This window comes from Lepidochelys olivacea (assembly GCF_965140295.1).
Source record: "Lepidochelys olivacea isolate rLepOli2 genome assembly, chromosome: 12".
Lineage (NCBI taxonomy): Eukaryota > Metazoa > Chordata > Testudines > Cheloniidae > Lepidochelys > Lepidochelys olivacea.
Genome location: NC_140422.1, coordinates 37,355,768 through 37,375,579, shown reverse-complemented (window position 1 = coordinate 37,375,579; position 19,812 = coordinate 37,355,768). Strand labels below are relative to the sequence as shown.

General features: G+C 46.3%; 1 protein-coding gene across 3 annotated transcripts in view; it reads right to left on the bottom strand.

Moving 5' to 3' along the window:
• Positions 1 to 19,055, bottom strand: part of JPH3 (junctophilin 3) — a 134,801-nt gene extending 115,746 nt beyond the window's left edge. The window contains exon 1 of one of the 3 annotated variants that reach the window (XM_084644315.1): positions 18,344 to 19,055. In XM_084644315.1, the coding sequence (XP_084500441.1) occupies positions 18,344 to 18,725 (382 nt within the window). In that variant the 5' untranslated portion in view covers positions 18,726 to 19,055. The remainder of the gene's footprint in view (positions 1 to 18,343) is intronic. The other 2 variants (XM_084644317.1, XM_084644316.1) reach the window with 2 other exon arrangements.
• Between the last annotated feature and the right edge of the window lie 757 nt (positions 19,056 to 19,812).

The window sequence follows — 19,812 nt, the reverse complement described above, 5'->3', positions numbered from 1 at the left end:
TTGGAACTGAACCACCCAAGGGAACAGCTGGGGTCCAATCTGACCCCCGAAGTGTCGCGTCCATTGAGCACGGTTCTGAAAGCAGGGATCAGAATGGATCTCTAGGTGATGATCCTGCCAGCAGATCCCCATGGGTGCAGGGGTCACCTTGCACAGAGCTGGTTACAGAAGTGAGCGTAAACCTGGGCTCTAGAGCACTAATCCTTGGGGAGGCAGTGTGACCTAGTGAACAGAGCACTAGATTGCAACACTAGAGATCTGGGTTCCATTCCCAGTTCTGCCGCTGGCCAGCTGGGTGACCTTGGACAAGTCACTTACCCCCATTTTACAGCTAGGGAAACTGAGGCACCGGAAAGGGACCAATACTGACCTCCTTTTTAAAGTGATGAGATCTCCTGATGAAGAGTTAGGCATTATTATAATTATTCTGCTGCCTTGTGCCAGTCATGGGTGAACAATCTCTCTGTGCCCCAACTTTCCCATCTGAAAAGCAGGGATAATATTGTGAATACCTGAGCAATTCATACAGGTGTTAGGAGCTAATCAATCTTCCCCTTTCCAAAGTGCTTGAAAGATCTGGAGTGTTACGGACTTAATAAGAATTATGATGTTCTATTCGTTTTGTTTTACTTAGTGCTCAAGTGAAGGTGCTCTTGTGTCGATGGGAGAGCTTCTTTCATCGGCATAGTTAATCCACATTCCGGAGAGGCTGTAGCTGTGTTGACGGGAGACGCTGTCCCATGGACATAGCGCTGTCTGCACTACGGGGTTAGGTCAGTATAACTGTGTCACTTAGGGGTGTGAATTTTTCACACTCACGAGCGACATTGTTATACTGATATAAATCTGTAGGGTAGATCTGGCTTTAGGAAAGGTATTTTTACAGCTTATCCCAGGGCAGTGTGACAGCAGGGAAATAAAGGGCACCTGCTTTCTGTCCTCGTGCCTCTCATTTCAGAAACAATCCCTGCCCTTCCGTCCCACTTATCCGAACCATACATTCCTCCTTCCACTTGAGTGGATGGGAGAAGCAACCTTCTCAAATGCCCCTCCTTCAGCACTGCTACCTAGAGATTGTACTCCTTTGACCTCCAAAGACTCCAAACTATGGGAAGTGGTAATGGTGACTTAGTGGTGGTGTCTTTCTCCCAGAACCAGTCTTGCACCAGTGCCCCAGCTTGGTGCTAAGAGGTGCTGTACTACCTTTCAGGTGAGACTTAAAACCTGAGGTCTAGACTACATGTAGTTATGGAAGATCCCATCACAACTTAGTAAGTGAAGGGAAGTTAAAAGCCCTGGCCAGGTTCCAAATGGGGCACTAATTATTGGTATAATGCCCACTATGCACTAAGCAGTTTACAGGCAGATATGAAGACAAGGGGCCAGATTTTCAAAGGTATTTAGGTACCTAAAGATGCAGTTAGGTGCCTAGTGGGATTTTTGAAAGCAGCTAAATGCCCATACCTTTAAAATTGTGGCCTAAGGTGCCTACCCCAAGAGCTTAGCATATAAGTAGACAACATACAGGGAAGGTGCAGGGGAAGTTGAATAGCTAACTAGCCAAAAGCATTCCCATGGCTGTGCACACATCGATAGGAACTACATGTGTAAATGACAAGCTCCATATCACCTGTACAATTTCAAAAATCTGAGGCACAGTTTAAAAAGTTATTCAATTGATTTAATTCCTGTAAATGAGTGTAAAGAGATGTACTCTAGGCTCATTTTATCAACTGGAAAACAAGAGACGGAGAACATTTTGGAAAAGAGGTTCAACTATTCAAAAAAAAATGCATATCCCTCCCCTCCCCCGCTGAAGAGACGTGTCAGATTCATTTATAATAACCGATACCATACTCGGCACATGAAAGAAACTATAGCCACGTGACCTGCAATGCTGCAATGACTGTTCAGTGTGCTGTCTGCTACTTCAGGTTGAGTGGCCTGCTTTCTATTGTTTGTTTTGGTACTGGAGTAAGATGGTATGAATGGCATCCCCTGGGAAACTCGCAAAAACAAGTTCTTGCTCCCTGGAGGATATCCCAGTGAGCCTGAGTTTCAAATCAATAAACAGCGCCCAGAAGGTTCTGTATCATAGAGAGTATAAGAGCAAAATGCCAGGTCTGGCACATTAAATTGATACACTAGCATTGCTCATCTATTATACCCAATCAAAAGTTTAGAACCAGCCTTTCTATCCCTCAGCATACACAATTCTTGTGGATTTCATTCACCAAATGCAGTGTCATTTATTTGACTATAAAATCTGGCATTTCCTGTCTACACCATCAGACGGACAAAAGAGATCAGGGGTTTTTTGAATGGCTGAACCGTTCTTCCATCAAATTTTTCCTTCTATGGAACGGGCTCATCAAACATCTCTAAAAGCTTGCAAGTTGCTGAGCTCTTTGGCCTTGATCCAGTGAGTAGAGCACTTAAGTGCATGCTGTACTTTAAGCACATGGGACTACTTACATGCATGCTTAACTTTAAGCGTATAAGTGCTTGTCCTGGTTTGAGGCCAGCATGTTCCTCACCTTCTAGGGATAGTGTCTGAAACACTCAGATAGGAATAAAACACACTGATTGGTTTGTGGACCTAGCACTTGCCCTCAAAGGTCCTTAGCCTAGCTCTGCCAGTCTCCAGATCTCTAAAATGGAGATAGATACCTTCATAAAGTGCTTTGACGTGTATGGCTGCAGAGTGGCACCCGAGTGCTAAGTGTTGTTGTTCTGACACTGTCAGGTCAAAAGAATCATGCATTTAGAAAAATATTCCTTCCCTATGTTACAAAAATTGAGTTGAAGAAATAAATAAAAATAGCCCCCAGTTAAGTGCCAGTTGTTTTTTAGTGCATGTAATAGGGTGGCCTGCCCCTTTAAGGACCTGGGGCCAGCCAGCCCTGTTCACTATTTAGATAAAGCTGAGAAGGGGGCCAGGTGTTCCCTCATAAAGAGCTGCAGGAAAGAAGGGACAGCCAGGAACTGGTGCAGTGAGAGAGCAGGCTTGGCTTGTTCCCCAGTTATCCGAGAGCAGGAAGAGATAGTTGGTTAGGGAGGAGAGGTTGGGCCCAGCCTGAGAATGGGGTGAAAGTTCCCCTTCTAGGGGAAGGGTGTTACGGGGATTTGTACAGCCCAGGGGAGAAGAACTGTGGTGTTTCTTGGAAAGGAGAGCTGATGGAGAAGAACAGATCCTGAGGTAGGAGGAACTGGGTCTGACTGAAAGTGGGTTGGGGGGGGAAGATTTTTACTGTTTTTTTGGGGGGGGGGAAATGTATTAGAGTAGAACCCCCAGCCTGGGAATTTTGTCACATAGCTTTTGGACTGTGTGGAATCCCTAAGTGGCTCTGAGACAAGGGGAAACTGAGGCAGGGTGCTGTAGTGCCACCCCAGGCCATGGTGGGGTGCAGGGAAGGCCTACACTGTCACCGTGCATGCCAGGTTAGCAAGGCTATGTCTGTGCAAGGTACTACAATTCTGGCTGTTTTTCAGGTTGCCTAAAATAGATAAGACAGATAGATATAGGTACCTGGCCCTTTGCAGAGGTTGTGAGTGGCAGGCTTCAAAAACTCAGTTTCTTTGTTGTTCCATGTGCTATTTGAAGCATGTCCAGATTTGCATGGTGTGAGGACAATATCAGACCAAGGCAGCAATCCAAAATGTGGACACCTCACTATAGCACTCAGGGGGGCTTTGCAATTAGGTCTGAAGGGCCCAAACTGCCTGTCCACATTGCAAAACCAGATGGAATGAATTGTACCTTGCAAATTGTTAGTTTATTTCATTATTAATCCTGCTGGTGAGTTCACCTTCTTTCTTATCTGTAGAGTCTGTAGTATACTAATTAAAGGAGTCTAACGACAATAATTGGGCAGATCTCTCTGCCCTATCTTCTTCTAAGAGATCTTCTGAATTGTGACACAAGAAAGCGTGTTGTACAGATATCACTTGCCAGCAATTCAGTATCAGAGAGGCCTGGGGAGCTGTATCTATGGTAATATTCATGCAGTTGTTTAAAAAGCATATTTAGCATCTCAAAAAATATGTCCCAAGGAAACTGAAGTGTGAGAGGCAAAAGGAGACTGCATGGCCCAGTTTCAGGACCCAGAGCCTTTTCCCCCTCATTCATTAGTTCAAATTCAGCTCAGGCTGACAGTAAACAGAAAACATTACTTGCTGATGGTTGGGTGACTTATGTGAGATGGGGGCGGGGGGGTCTCAGCTCAGGTGCTGGTGTCCTTGTCACAGAACCCACCTCACTATTTATAACTGGCATTAATTGGTCTCCATATTGGCAGTCTCAGCAGAGGGGCCAAGGAGTGACTGAGCCATGGAGATTGCATTCCCCTCGCCCTTGCAAGTGGCTCTTCTAGAGCAGCTGGCAGTGGGGCTGAGGTTGCATGGATGCTACCCAGGCTGTGGCTACATACAGGCCCCTGCTCTCCCATGCTGCCAGCCCAACAGCTTTCATGAGCATCATCTCCATTTTAATATACAATTCAAACATCCCAAGAGATGCCTCTGTTCATCACTGGTGGGAAACGCTTGGGCTGATTCTTCTCTTACTCATGGAGGCATGAATCAGGAAGGTGATAGAACTTCTCCAGGCCAAAAGCAGTGCCAGGGAGAGGGAAACCAGGCCCTGAGATTCCCAATGTGCTTGCAAGCAGGTGGCGAGACCTTCTTTTTAAAAAGGAGCTTGTGACAGGGTGTGTAATGAAAGAGTTAACTGGAGATAGAGGAAGGAGTGCTCCTGGTTGCACCTGGAGGGTGGGCCAGGCCCAAATGAAGATGAAGCTCAGGCCAGGGAGGTGCTGGGTGGTGACCATAAAGGGAGGAAGCTCAGAGGAAAAGTCAACTGGGAAAGGGAAAAACTCTTGTAGTTCTCTCAGGAGACTAGAGTGGAAAAAAAGCCTAGGGGGGCAGAGGTACCGGAAGCTCAGGGAGGGGTTGTTGGTAAAGGCCTGAAGGAAGGCCAAGCTAGGAAGAAGTCCAGGGAAGCAGTCCAGGGAAGCAGCAAAGCATATGAGGAAGCAGACCTTAGCTGCCTGCCACAGGGTCCCTGGACTGGAGCCCAGAGAAGGAGGGCCTGGGTCCCCTCACCTGGTGTGGAACCATGCTGACACAAGGGGAGAGAGAACTGTTGAGTTTGGCGCTGGGCTGCCAGGAAGAAAGCCCTGGGAGGCATCCCTCTGCACAACAGCAGAACAACCACCCTGCAGAGCCCAGGAGGAGTGAGTCAGAGTAGGGGGGAAGAGTTAAGTTTGCTTGAATTTACTTCATTGGGCTCTTTGTTTGCTCCAGAAGTGGCGGGAACTGAATGTGACCTGGCTAGAAAGGCAAGTCACAAGCAGAGAATTGCAGGGCAGAAGCCGGTCAGCTGAGGATGCTAGCAAGGGAAAGCTGGCCATTTCCAACCCTGAGGGGGTGCATCAGCAGTGAGTCAACTCCCAGACAGCCCTAGAGAACAAGGACATCACAAGCAGTGACAGAATGATGGTTCCTTGCTCCACGTCCTCAGCCACCATGTCTCGGCGCTGACTCAGTGATCATCCTACAGGCAAAAGGGGTAGTTCAGTCACCACATCCACCCATCGGGTCCAGTCTCTGCTAACGCTGCTGACCAAGGCGCCAGCTGATGCGGGCGTTGGGCACTGCACTAAGATGACGGGGCCTGATTGTCAAGGTGCTGGACTGGGAGCTGTGGGTGCCTGGCCCTTCTGAAGTTTAGACCCATTTTCTTTGGAAAAAGTAAATGCTGACTTTTCCCAAGATTGCAAGGGGCACCCCAAACTGGGGTGGTCATGTAGCAGCCTCCCCCATGGCTGGGCAGAGGTATTCTGTTTTTAGACAGAGTACCAGTGTTTATTAAATACAAAAATGGGAACGGGATTCTGAGTTGCAGGACCAGTGTTGATGGACAGGTGAACAGAGATGGGAAGCATTTTGAAATGTTGTCTATTTTGGATAGTTTTTAATTGTCTTCATAGTCATACACACATACGTGTAATTACTCATCCATGGATGGATGTGCACATATACACGTGTGTGTGTGCCAGAAGCAGAAAGCATCAAGTGGCCACCTTATTTGGACTGTGGCTCAAATAGTGTGATGCCCCATTCATCTTTGTGTGTGTGTGTGGGGGGGGTATTTGGCTTGTGTGTTTAAGCTGCTGTTTGCCCCCAGGGGCACCCTTCCCCTTGTGGTCCCACCACTGTCACTTTAACCCAAGAAGAGTTTCCCTGTGTCAGGGCACAGGGAGCTTTGCTCCACTCTAAAAAGTGAGAAAATGACACCAGTCAATTGCTGGTACCTTCCGCCCAATATCTGCACCAATGACAACTGCTGATTTGACACAAAGATCTTTGATCTTTCTGCTCATAGATCCACTTGCAGTCACTCCAGTGCCTGAAGCTGCACTAGAAATTCTACCAGTGGAGAACCTGACCTGCAATAAACAGCCCAGTAGCTGCAACAGAGGACTAATGGGATGCTTCTGAACTGCCCATGGCTAACAACACACGGGCAGCTAAGGAGGGCTGCAGAGCTCCACCTAAAATGGTGATCTAAACCTATTACTGGAGTCACATAGAGGTCTAGGAAGAGCTGCAAGTGATGCTTGAGGCACTGGATGAGGTTCAGTGACAGTACAGTGCATGCAATGCCAAGGAGACATGGAGCCAGCTGCAGACTAACCTCCTCCCAGCCCTTCCTTTGATTATATATGTTCAGACCATGACTAGATTTTACTAAATATGGCCACAGTTGGGAAGAGATTTCCCAACACATCATGGTATTAAGTCACTATCCATGTGGGCTAACCAGGTTGAGTATATTCCCCCCAGGAATATTTGGCAGAAGTCAAACCAGAAAATGACACACACATTTAGCTAGGCTCACATCTGTAACGGAGGAATCCCTGCAAACTAATGTATACATTTTAGAGCATTCCTGACAATGGCTTCTAAGGCATTTAGGCTACATGCTTTGAGAGGCAAAAACTCAATTTGCTCCCCACCGTGTACTGTAAAATACAAATACATTCTTAGCCTTTCTGCCCACCCCACTAACCCTGTATCTATATCCCATCCTCCCCCATGAATCTTGTGTGTGTTTCATTCGTAACTTCCTTTTCCAGCCAGTGTTTAGAGGAGAATAACTTTAAAAAAAATTGTGGTTGCTAGCTCTAGTGAGTTGCTGCGTTTCTTAAAGTCTCAGTTCCTGGAGTCGTGAGAATCTCAGCTTTCATTTTATAAAGGGAAATCTCTAGCCCTCTATTTGCAGAGCAAAGGTGGAGGAAAATGATCCCCCTAAAGGCAAATCAAGCCTATTTATGGGGAGAGGGGAACTATCATGATTTTAAAGCCAATCTCACAATTCTGGGGGCCTGACCGGGGTTTGCAATGATTGTTGAATGCTTAAGGTTGACAGCACTGGACTGCTCAGTTGTGCTAACTCCATGTGAAGCTAGTGGGAATTGAGCGAGTTAGGCAGCTTGCAGAAATAAGACCCATAACTGTCCCCAGGAACAGACTGACTGCTCTGGAGGGAGCTCACATGCATGCTTCAATCCAGGCTTCCTAACAAAGCAAAGCAACAGCCCTACAATCAGAGCTATGCAGGTGAACCCTCATGGACCTGTCTGCATGATGCGGGAGGGAGGAACATATTGGGCTTTAGCATGTAAGATGCTAACTGCATTAAAATACATTCAGCCTCCTTAATATTTCTAATATGCTTCTCTCACAAAATACAGTCGAATCTGGCTAATTCTCACTCTGCTAATCCTCCAACCCTATAATCTTCCTCAAAACTCTGTGATCTTGCCACACTTTGCAGCAAAGCTTTCACAGCAGCTCATTGTAGTAAAGTCTCATGTTGCTAAGGGCTTGTCTAAATGCAAAAGTGGTACCGCTTTAACTATACGGGCACACTCCCCCTTAGTACGGCTGCAGATATATCAAAATAAAGGTGCTTTACACCAGTATAGCAGAGGTCCCCAAACGGTGGGGCATGCCTCCCCCTAGGGGGTGAGGAGGACCATTTGGAGGGGTGCAGCTTGGACCTGGGCCAACCCCCACAGGGATGGAGAGGGGGTGCCACCTAGCTTGGCTTCTGGCCCTGGCCATGGCCTCAGCCCCCTTACCCCTGTCTCCCCTTCCTCCAAGCTGCAGCCCTGTACCTGGCCCCAGTTCGGGGAGGGGGTGGCATGAATAGGGCAAGGGTGGGGGTCCAACCCTGAAAAGTTTGGGGACCACTGCATTAGGGCCAGAAGTGCCAGTCCTCCCACTAATTTCAGCATTGCTTGGGGGTAAGGGGGAACAATTGGCTGCCATCCCCACCTGCTCACCTCCTGGGAAAGAGCAGCCAATCAGGAGACAGGCAGAGCTCTTCCCTCTCCCCTCAGGAGCTGCGAGGATTTTTGGGGGGCAAGGAAGGAGGGAGCAGAAAGAACGCAGCAGCTCTACTTCCCTTTGCCCCGCTGTGAACAATGGGTCCGTCTGCTTCCTGCCCTTACCAGGCCTGGGAAGGGGGAGTGGGGTTAAGAATCCTGGGAATTGCAGCGGGGCACCTGAGGGAAGGGCTAGAACAGATGTAGAGGCTGAATAATGAATGGCTGGGGCTGGAGAAAGGGCAGGGATGTGTGGTGATGGGGGCGGCAATTAATTAATGAGACGTTTGGGGAGAAGCTGGGAGCTCTGCACCCTCAGGCAGCCACGAGATTCTGCAGCGAGGGCCAGACTCACACAGTGCAATTGGGGTTGCACTGGCGACACCAATTGGCACACCACTCCACGTGGGGGTGGGGCAGGGGAGTTCAATCAAAAGACACACCAAACCCCACAATCCCCCCCTTTTTTAAACTCCTTATTTTGGGGCCAATCCCATGACATTTTGGAGGAGGAATTTGTTGTTTTTAACTTGGGGGATGGCAATCCTGAAGACTTAAGAACATGCTTAACTGACTGGGGCTACTCCTGTTTTAAAGCTAAGCACATCCTTATGCCTTTGCAGGATCTGGGCCTTCTACCTCCTGATTTATGCCTACTGCCCAAGGCTGAAAAAGAGAGTAGCTGGGAAGAGAAAGCACAGTAATAAAATTCTAGACTCTGGGGATGAAAATAACCCCCTTGGTCTATCTCCTTGCCAGTGCCCAGGGCCGTTGTCTGTGTCCACATTTGCTAGGGCTTAATTTGGTCCAGCTTTAAATAAACCAAGAGACAGGAGCTTCCACCACTTCCAGCCTCAAAACTTCCTGCTTATCCTTGCTGGATCCAGTGGCTGGAAGTTGAAACTAGACATTTTCAGACTGGAAATGACACACAATTTTTTTAGCAGGCAGTGAGTAAATGAACACTGGAACAATTTATGAAGGGTCTTGATGGATTTTCCATCGCTGGCAATTCTTAAATCAAGAGTGGATGTTTTTCATAAAGCTCTGCTCTGGGAATGATTTGGGGGGCCGGTCTCTGGCCTGTGCTATGCAGGAGGTTGGAGCTGATGATCACAGTGGTCCCTTCTGGCCTTGGGATCTATGAATCCCTCTCCATCATCGTAATCTCTTTTACGCTGTCCTGCAGGCATGGACTGACTTTCTCATTCCAGTGCATCAAACCCCTCACTCCCCATTCAATTCCACCTACAGAGACCCCCAGTTCTTGTACACACTAGCCCACCTCAGTGTAATACCCTCTCCAGCACAGCATGGACACTATAAACACATAATGTCTGTGTCTCATGTTATCTACATCTCGTTGTTACGCTGTAAGCTCTTCCAGACTGAGCCAGACCCTTAGCTGGTGTAAATTTGCATGACACCATTGGAGTCAGCTGCGGAGCAGGCTCCATCTCCTTATTTTTGTGGTTTGTACAATTCCAAGCATGTCAACATTCAATTAACTAATAATAATTCTACACATTAATATATCTCAGTATCAGAAAGTATTATTTTCCCCCAGTAGTCAGTTACCATTTCCTCTTTCTTAGTTTCCTCCCATTATTCCATTGTCCAATCCTGAATAATTCCTCTGCCTCCCTGGTGTTTACACCATTCTGATATTTTTCTTCAGTCATGTCAAGGGTAAAGCAGAACATAAATGTTTATCATGAATGCTAATCCCAAACATTCAAAAATCATGAGATGGGTTCCTGCTTGCTTTCTTCCTCCCCACCCCTGCCAAATCATGAGATTTGAATTAAAAACCATACCATTTTTAAAAATAATACATATTGGGTTCTTTTTAGTTGGTTTCTGAGCCTTTAATGGCCACCTTTTCAAGCATTTCTCTACAAACTTACTTTAGAAAAAAAAACAAATGAAGCTGAGAATCTCACAGAATCACCTGATTCCAGAAGTTGGGGCTTTGAGGAAAAACACCAAAGATCCCAAGAGTCACAATAAACAAGTGATGGCAAGGCTGTTTTATAAGGATGTTCCAATCTTCCCATTTCAGTTGTTCCTATGATAGATTATTTTTTGCGTGAGTTTTGGTGCTGGCAGGAGGTGCCAGATGACAGCCCTGTACGCTGAAGGTCTCTCTGGGTACAGCGCTGGGTGTGGTAGCTTAAGCAACATCCTGCTTCTGCAGAACACCCTGTGCTCATGTGCTTTGACCCTGGTTTGAAGGGATAACCTCTAGGAGTAAGAGATGAGTTCCGTTTCCAGATCTCTTCTATCCTTGTGAAAAGCCTCCCCTAAAAAAGGAGCCACGAAGCCCCACTAATGATATATATTTACAATCGGAGCAGGGCTGGGCCCTTAGAGGACAATGGCAAAGCTCCCACTGACTTAAATGAGGCAGGATCAGGCCTGACATTCTGCGGGAAAATGTGCCCTAAGGTAAACATATCTGGTCCTTTTAGACGAAGCTCAGCTGAGCTGCTCAGTTAATAATGGACTTCAGTGTTTAAAATCTAAAACCCCCTGAATGAAATTGGCAAGAAATACTTGGAAGCAGCATGGAAAGGAGAGTACCAGCTTCTCTAAAATGCCTGTAATCTCCTCCTTGCTTCTTCTGAGTTTTGGCGGAGAGCAAGTGCAGCATCAATTTAACATCTGATACAGTCTGTGTCAGGGGACTGTCTCCTGCCCTTGCAAGAGCAGACTCAATGATCTAATAGGTCTTTTTCTGTCTCTAATAGCTGTGGTGCTGTATGAGATGGCAGCACTCCTTGGCCCTGATATTGCAGACAGGGAGGTGGTCTGGCTAGTACTTTTAGCACAAGAAACCTGCCTTCTAGTTTTATGCTACAGTCTTGACTCTGACACTAGCTCATTATGGCTCCAATCCTGGACCACTGAAACGTGACTAGTCCCGCTATAGTCTGGGGTCTCTGTGACCTTAGGCAATTCACTCCTCATCTATTTGTGACTTTGTTTCCACCACCCCTTGTAAAATGGAAATAATATTTCCCAACCTTGGTAAAGCACTTTGTCTTGTGTTTCTAAATGGTCATGCTGCAGGGTTCCAGCCGAGCTCCTGCAGGGGTCAGCAAGGGTTTCCTCCACCCCACATGTCTTGCGGTGTTGCCATAATTTTTTTTAATCTCCTTCCACTGAAGCATCAGGGATGGCCATGGCCAGAGACAGGTCATTGGATTGTGAGGTGGCACTGTGCATTCTTTCTCTCGGGTGCTTGGCTGGTTGGTTCTTGCACACATACAGAGTCTAACCAATCACCATATGTGGGGTCGGAAAGGAATTTCCCCCACGTCAGATTGGCAGTGAGCATGAGTTTGATTTTTGCCTTCCTCTGCAGCATGTGGTGCAGGTTACTTGCCAGGATTATCTAGGTATATCTCACTTCATCATTTCCCTGCTGTTGTAGGGGTCTCGCGTGCCTCTGTCCTGCCCATTCTCTGCCTATGGCACACAATAGTCTAGTTTCCTTTGGGCTGTAATACTTGGGTCTAGTTTCAGATGCTGGGTTTAGTGTGTGGGTGCTGGCCTGTGCTATACAGGAGATCAGACCAGATGATCTGCTGGTTCCTTCCAGCCTTGAACTCTGACTCTCTGACTTTGAGATCTTCTGAATAAAAGCTTCAGTCTCTGCTATAATAATAATCATTAATAATAAATATTCAAAAAGGGATTGGATACTTCTGTGGATATCTACAATACCCAGAGTTAAACAATTAACAATGACAGATTTTGGAAGCAATATTAAACAGTGTGCTTCAGGCCCCAAGTTTGTCTCTGACTGTTAGGTCTCATTCTGGTCTCTGTGTGGGGCAAATTATCCCACGTCTGCCTAATGCAGGATTCTTAAACCTTCCTCTGACGCATCTGGGGTTACTCCTTGTCAGAGACAGGACACTGGACTAGTCTGATCCTGTCTGCAAATTCCTGTGTTTGTTTGTTATTACCTGGGCCAGACTCCTATTACTTGAGTACCTCTCTGTGCTTTGAATGAAGTAACATGTTATGTGTGTCATTTAGTATTTTGATCATTTTTCTGTTCTGTTTTAATTATTGTTCACTTCTTATCATTCTTGTATTTTAAGCATGAACCATACCCAGTAAACTTCTAGGCAGCTGGGTGCTTTATAAATAAAGCTATTATTGTAATGAAATTAACAATAATTATTTTAAAATCAGCTTATTAGCAGCAATTAGGTCTTCGCCTTTGGATTCTGTAGGAACCTGAATATTTAAAGAACACTCAGTATTTGTGTTTGTTTCCCACTGACTTTTTAAAATGCTACAACAAGCCATTTATGGGAACAAAATAACTTGAGAGCTGACACTTCCATGGCACTTCTGCCATCCAGGATATGAACAGCTCTCATGTAAATTTGTCCTTGTGGGTGGTTGGCTCCTTGCAGCATTAAGAAAACCTGTGGAAAAACATCAATGCAAATAGCAATACAACACAGACACTAGATTCTGCAAGCACCCTTAATGACAATATGCAGCGTTAGTTTAAAACAGATTGCCTCTACATTAAGGAAAATGGGTCACATCCTCTTCTCTGTTGCATTAACTTCAGGAGGGTTTGAATGGACGTAACTGAGAGCAGAAATTGGCCCTAAATTTGTAGACATACAAGGTAAATGTGGGCCCTCCACCCAACATTCCTGTTCCATCTCTACTGCACCCACCCATTTACACCTTTAGTTCATAGGATTTACAGGGCAAGGACTTAATTTCATTCTCTGGCTTTTGGGGGTGGGGGGTAGGTATTTTGTATTTTCTTATAACAACACTTAAAACGTTTTGTTTGTAGATCTCCGAGCATTCGACAAAAGCAGCATTATAAGTATCACTATCTCCATTTCATAGATGAGGAAACTGAGTCATGGAGATGTTAAGGGTCTTAAGCCAGGCTAAACATGGCAGAGTCAAGTATTGAATCCAAGCCTCCTGACTCCAAGCCTCATCTCCCATCCACTGAACCAATCTGCCCCTTGGGTGGTGATGAGTCACTCCTGTGCTAGGCTCCAGCCAATCCAAAAGCCAGGAACTGGTCTTGTGACGCCCAGACCAGGTATTGAAGCCTCACAGGAGGATCAGCTGCTCAGTCTGCTCAACACCACTCTGGGGCTTGGAACTCATTCCTGCCTGATAGTGGCAACAGACTCCCCAAACCTTAGTCCTGCTCCAGCCTTGCACCAACCCCACCCTCGCCTCCTAGGCCTGAGCATACCCAGGACAGTTTCCGACACCTCCATCTTTTTTCTTACTGGTTGCAAAGCACTCTAGACCTCTATGGCAGTCTTCCAAAACAGTCATGAAAATTTGCTAGTCCAGGCACAAAATCAAATTGCTCACCCGTGCTTAGTGAAAATACAAATGATATTGCACTTACCCATCAAATAAATTATTCACCCCAGGCATGTGGACAAGGAGAACTTTGGAAGACTGATATTGAGGATAATCCTTTTGGTTTGGGATGGCTGTGTGGATGTAAGTGGTTTATAAGACATACAAATTATTGGGGCCCAAACAACCTCAGATGTTTGCCCCGAGACTTCAAATACCAGACTCCCATATAAATCCTGCTAAAATCACCTACGTATGGCACATAAGCATTCTTGCAGTTAGCCTTTGGTCTTCTTTTGGTCATTTATCCTGCCCTAGTGTTTGTGGTATGATAACAAATGGAGAGAGAATACACTGAGAAACATTTCTTATTGCATGAAGCATCCTACACAGCGTTTATGATGGAGCACGTTCTCTGGAGTTAAAAGAATGTTCACTTGATTTATGCAAACTATTCACCCCCAGGTTGTTGGCTTGTATGGGGTTTGTTAAAGAGAGACCTGGAAGAGCTACACGGACCCTTTTGTAAGTGTCCTGCTAAGAATGGAGGAGTAGATATTCTCAGCATGGGCTTGGTGAGACATGCCCATTCAGCACAGTGCTACTGTCTCTCTCCAAGGTCCTGAAGAGAGACAAGCCAGTCTTCAGAGACTAGATTGATTGAGCTGTGGGTTTTTTCCCCTTGAGGTTTGGCGAGGGTAATTCAAATTGTGAACGTCAGTCAGGCCTAATCACTACTGTATCACTTAGCTATTTTAAGAGGGTGCTGTTTCTTGGTATTCTTTACCCAACGCTGCCTCAATTTCCAAATATAAAGTAGCTAAAATCGAGATGGGTAGGAAAGAAAATAGCTTTTAAGGCTATTTTTTTAGCAGCCATTTTTAGGCCTGAGATTAGCAACATTAAATTTGATATTTGCTTAATTTCCCTAACCCCACCTCTTAGTAACCATTGTTTTAGCAACTAAGAAAGAATCTGCTTCAAAATACAAAGCTTTTCCTGCTAGTTGGTGTGTGTTTGTTTTTAAAGGATTTCTGTACTTTATTTTCTACTTGATTTGTGGTTTGGTTCTTTTTTATAATTTCTCTTCCTCCCCCCTGCTCCCCTCCCCAGTTCAACTTGCGGGAAATTGTTTCACATTTTAACCAAGCTGTACTGAGGTTTCAATTCAGTAAAGAACTCAATGGAACAATTCACTTGCTTCAAGTTGTGCCTACAGTAATGTTCCTTGATGAATCAGGGCCTATGCCTTCAAAAGATTTCTGGTCGGTAGCTCCGTAAACAGCAGATCTGATTCACATCTCCATTAATCCAGTTGTATGGTAGTATAACTCCAGTGAAGTGACACTGGTGTAAAACTGGAGTAACCCAGTGGTAAATCAGGCCCAGTATCAGAATTCGACATAAAGCAAACAGTAAATCATTCATTTGAAGCCTGTTTATGAATGGGCATAAGTAGGAGTCTGGGCTAGAGGGCAGGAAGGGTTTTGAGTCAGAGGAGTTGGGGTGTGATATCTTTGCAAAATATGGTTTGTGTGGGAGTTATATCTATGGGACTGTGCATGGAAGTGAGTGTATCTGTATGCAGCAGGGGTGTGTGTGTGTGTAAATGTCAGTGTGATATGGGGAAGGGTGTGTTTGCAATGCTCATGGTGGGTGCATGTTACATGCATGTGGTTCTTTGTTTGTGGGACATAATTATGTGGTCTGAGTGGATGTGTCAGGGAGACTGTGAGCATCTGTATGGGGCTGAGGGACTATGTGGGTATGTATGGCAAGACTGAGCATGTGCCTGGTGATGAGTGTGTCTGTGGGAGGTGTGAGAGTCTGCGATCTGCATACGGGGGATGTGTGTGAGAGACAGGTGTGAGAACAATGTGTGTGTTGGGCAGGGGGAAGACACACATGTCTGTGAGCAGGACAGGAAGAGTGACTGGTGGAAACAAAACTGAATTCTTTGCATGCCATATCCTAAATCCAAGCAAAATGCACAATACGTTTGTGCATTATTCCATGCAAAATACGGCTTCCCAAAGTCAGCATTGGCAGGGATCGCTGTAGCTGTGAGACTTTTGCTGATTCTTTGCTGCTTTTCTATCTACTGTTGAAGAAGTAAAATTTTGAGTCAAAACCCCTCATTCACTAGCATCCTGTTTTCAAATCCCTGCTACCCATTTGGTGATCCCTCATTTAGCACCAGTTGATTTACCATACAATGCAAGGGACTGAAGTTTAGTATTGGTGGCAAGCAACAGATGATGGGACAATGATTGCAATGCACCAGAAAGTGACTAAACTAATAATTTGGCTAGATTAATGAGATGCACATAATTTCCAATAGCTGTCTCTTTCTTATGATAGCCAGACAATTATTCTTTCAATATAATGACTGCACACATCTGGACCCAATTATCCAAATGCATGGTGATCATTTAGATTTAGCGCCAGGAAGCCGGGAGATGCCAGATCTGGCCTTTTTGCCCAGACAAAGTGGCGACATCCATTCAGGAAGGGACCATGGCTTCTTGGTACCCAGGGATGCTGGAGCAGAGTTCACCTAAGTGCGATTTCTATTGGGTTCAGTTGTCCCAAGGTGAGCATCAGAATGAGATGTTATGAGGAGCTGTGCTTTGAAAAGAGTACAACCAGTTCACTGGAGTATACATTTTGTGCTTTGTAGTTTTTCTTGGTAATTGCAGGCCTAACCATAGGTACCACTTTATGTAGTTATCTATCACATCCTTTTCCCTACCCTTATACTTGAAATAATTTTGCTACAGATGCCATCCTTCTTTTTAACCTAGCAATTTTCTTAACCCTTCCTAAAATAAGACACTTTTTTTTTAAATCCCAAGCACAGACTAGATGGGGATGAAAGCTTTGTTTCCGGCAGGTTCTTGAGAACTAAGAATTGCTCCTAGTCTGCCCCCAATTTGGCTCTGGTGCCCTTACTTCTCAAAGAACTGTTCCGCTGCAACTAGTCACGGGCATGCATTGCTGGTGACTGCGTATTCTGCATGCATGCATGCTCGGCCAGTCTGGTGACATGCAGTTCGCAGAGCCATGTAGTTTGAGACTTTTACAGCCTGACTTCAGTCTGTCTCTACTGAAAATATTGTTTATCAGGGCCTAGATGTCACGAGGGGCATAGAAAGGCAGTACTGTGGTCAGGTGCATACCGAAGCTGTCCAGATCCTGTCCTAGCATTTCAAGTGCATAAGAAAAAAATCATTTCCAAACCTAGATTACCTCTGCACAGAAGATTATCAGTATTTAAAGATTGCTTCACAACACAAACAAAACAGATTTAAAATGGGCTCCTGATTCTTTCCCAGCTATGTGAAGCAGAAGGCTGCAATTGTATTTTCTTTTGGGGAAAACCCTAGCAGTGCAAAATTATTACTTTTTTAAATGGATCATTCTGTTTCTTTTTGGAAAAACTAAAAGCTGTTTCAGGTAACATTTAATGTTGCCTTCTTATCTTCTCATAAAGCAGTGAGCTGTGTTTTCCAGAGACATATCTTGCAAGAAGAGCTTTTTCCCAGCTTCCAGGAAGACACAAAATTGCAATGTTTATGAGACCTATCTCAGTCTGAGAGTTCTGGAAAAGAACACCATTGGAAAGCCCAGTTTTGATAGACACACACCCAACAAAAACAACAGGCCAGCCTTGTTAATTCCATTGGCTTCTAGCAGATAGGCCTGATTATTCTTATGGTGGCAGTTTAGATTAGATGGAATGATACAGCCACTTGCAGCAGAAATACAGCTGTTCGGCTTTAAAGCCTGTTAGTCTGACAATTTTTGATCACCCTCACTGAGTTTTCTTGTTTTTATTTAATCCACATTTCCCCTCAACATTTTATTAAGCCATGCTGAGAGAAGAGCTCTTTCTATCCCTCTGAGCCCCTACAAAATGCATTAAGCTGTAGTGAAATAGGAGCATAAGAACCCTGTTTGAATGAAATTATCTTGCCCAGTATTATCAAGTGTAGGTTTGCATTTGGAGGGGACAGGAAGGTGATACATGGATGTAAAGATCTGACGCTTGCTGAGAGCATTTGCCATCTGTTTCTTATAGCTAGAGTTTCAAATATCTGTACAAGATCTCGCAGCAGTGCAATGTCCATTCTATCCATGGCTGCTTTGCAGGCTTGGTGGAGATCCTACAGGTTATGGTGGTGCAGTAATGACTCTGAATCCAACTTGGCCTATCTCCTTTCAACTTGGCTACGCTGCCTCCTGCTTTCCCGCATTAGATCTTTCTCCCTCTTGCTCCCATACACTCCTCTGAAAAGCTCTGGTCATCTAAGTAGGGAGAAAAAGCTTAGAGCCCCATTGAACATATGAGGCAGCTTGTGGCAAACGCTGGGATAATGCCATGCTGGGTTGGTTTTCCTGTACCCTGTAGGAAACTGGTATGATCATCACTTGCTCCCAACTAGCAGGCTGCAAACTCTGAGAGTTCAGCCCAGGCAAAGGGTCCCTCTTATGGGGGAGGCAGGGGAGATTTCTTCTAACCTCTTATTTCCTTTTATCACGGCTTGAGCCAGCTCAGAAGATACTAACACATCACCTACCTCCATCCGAGTAGGTCTCTGTCCCGTAGCCGTCCTGTAATCCATTGCTCCAGGTGCCTTCATATTTGGCCCCATTGCCAGTGCATTCACGGACCCCGTACCGTCCCTTAAATCCATGAGTCCACTCTCCTTTGTACACCCACTTCCCCTTGCTCTCCACACCGATGCCATGGCGCTTGCCCTGTGCCCAGGTGCCCTGGTAAGTGTTGCCACTGGGCCAGGTGTAGACCCCCAGCACCTCAAAGCCGTGACTCCAGGAGCCGGTATACTCGCCTTGACCCTTCGGGCCGGTACAGATTCCGTGGCCGTGAGCCTTTCCGTCCTCCCAGCCTCCACAGTAGGAGCCTCCATCATCAAAATTAAACCTTCCCCCACTGGACATGCATGTAATTCGGTTTGCAAAGCCCCCAGAAGGTGAAAAAAGAAAATGGCAAAAAAACCTGAATTATTTCATCAAATCTGAATGGTGCACCAGGTCCAGCGTGCTGCTTCAGTCAATGTCTTGGGGTTATTCATCCTCTAGGAGGATCCTCAGGATCAGTCCCTTCTTCTCCTGCTGTGGAAACAGTATCACACCAAAAAAAAAAGGGGGAGGGAGAGGGCGTGGGGGGAAATAGCAGCAAAAGCAGCAGCAGCTGAAGGGTTTTGGTGCAAACGACTCCACCTAAAAATCATCCAAGGCAGAGCCCAGGAAAGGGAAATAACGGGGGAGGGGGAGAAGAAAGTGTGGGGGGGGGATGGGGAGGGGGAGACGAACTGCCAACAATTTTTTTTTTTTAAAGAATCCCTCTCAAATCAGAAGACACCCAGGGTCTCAGCCCCACGCCTGTGACCTCCACCGGGGGCTGCCCGCTGCTGATGCTGACTCGCGCGCCCCAGCCCCGGCAGAAGCGGCGGCAGCATAGTGGAGGCTCGTGGCTCAGCAGCAATGCAGTGTCTGTGTCTCCCCGCCTCGCGCTCGCGCTCACACACACACACACGCGCTTCACACACGCGCGCGCTCTCTCTCCTCACCCTAGGAAACAACGGGAGCTGCTCTGATTCCTTCCCCCTGCAAGCCTCACTCCGCCCGGCCTCCGCTCGGCTTTTGCAATAAGTCCCGCATCTTGGTGCAAAGATGCTTTCAGCAGTGGGAAGGATGGGGTGGGGGGAGAAGGATCTGGAGGGAGGGGGGGGGTGTCTCTTGTTTTTGTATCTCCAGTCTGGGGGGGAGCGGGGGGGGGAAGAGGGGTCGCCTTGCTTCCTTCGGTCCCCTTCTTCCCGTCTTCCCAGTGGTTATAAATCTTGCTTATTAAGGAGAACAGCTCCTAGGCGGGCTGCTCTCGATTCCATGCTCAGCCCGGATTTAAAGAGACAGGAACTGCGTAATGTGGAGACTCCCAGAAGAGAGCTCTCCCACCAGATGCTTAACCCACTACCTCCTTGGGCACAGCGGGCTTATCTCAGACAAAACAGGCTGCGGGGTTAGC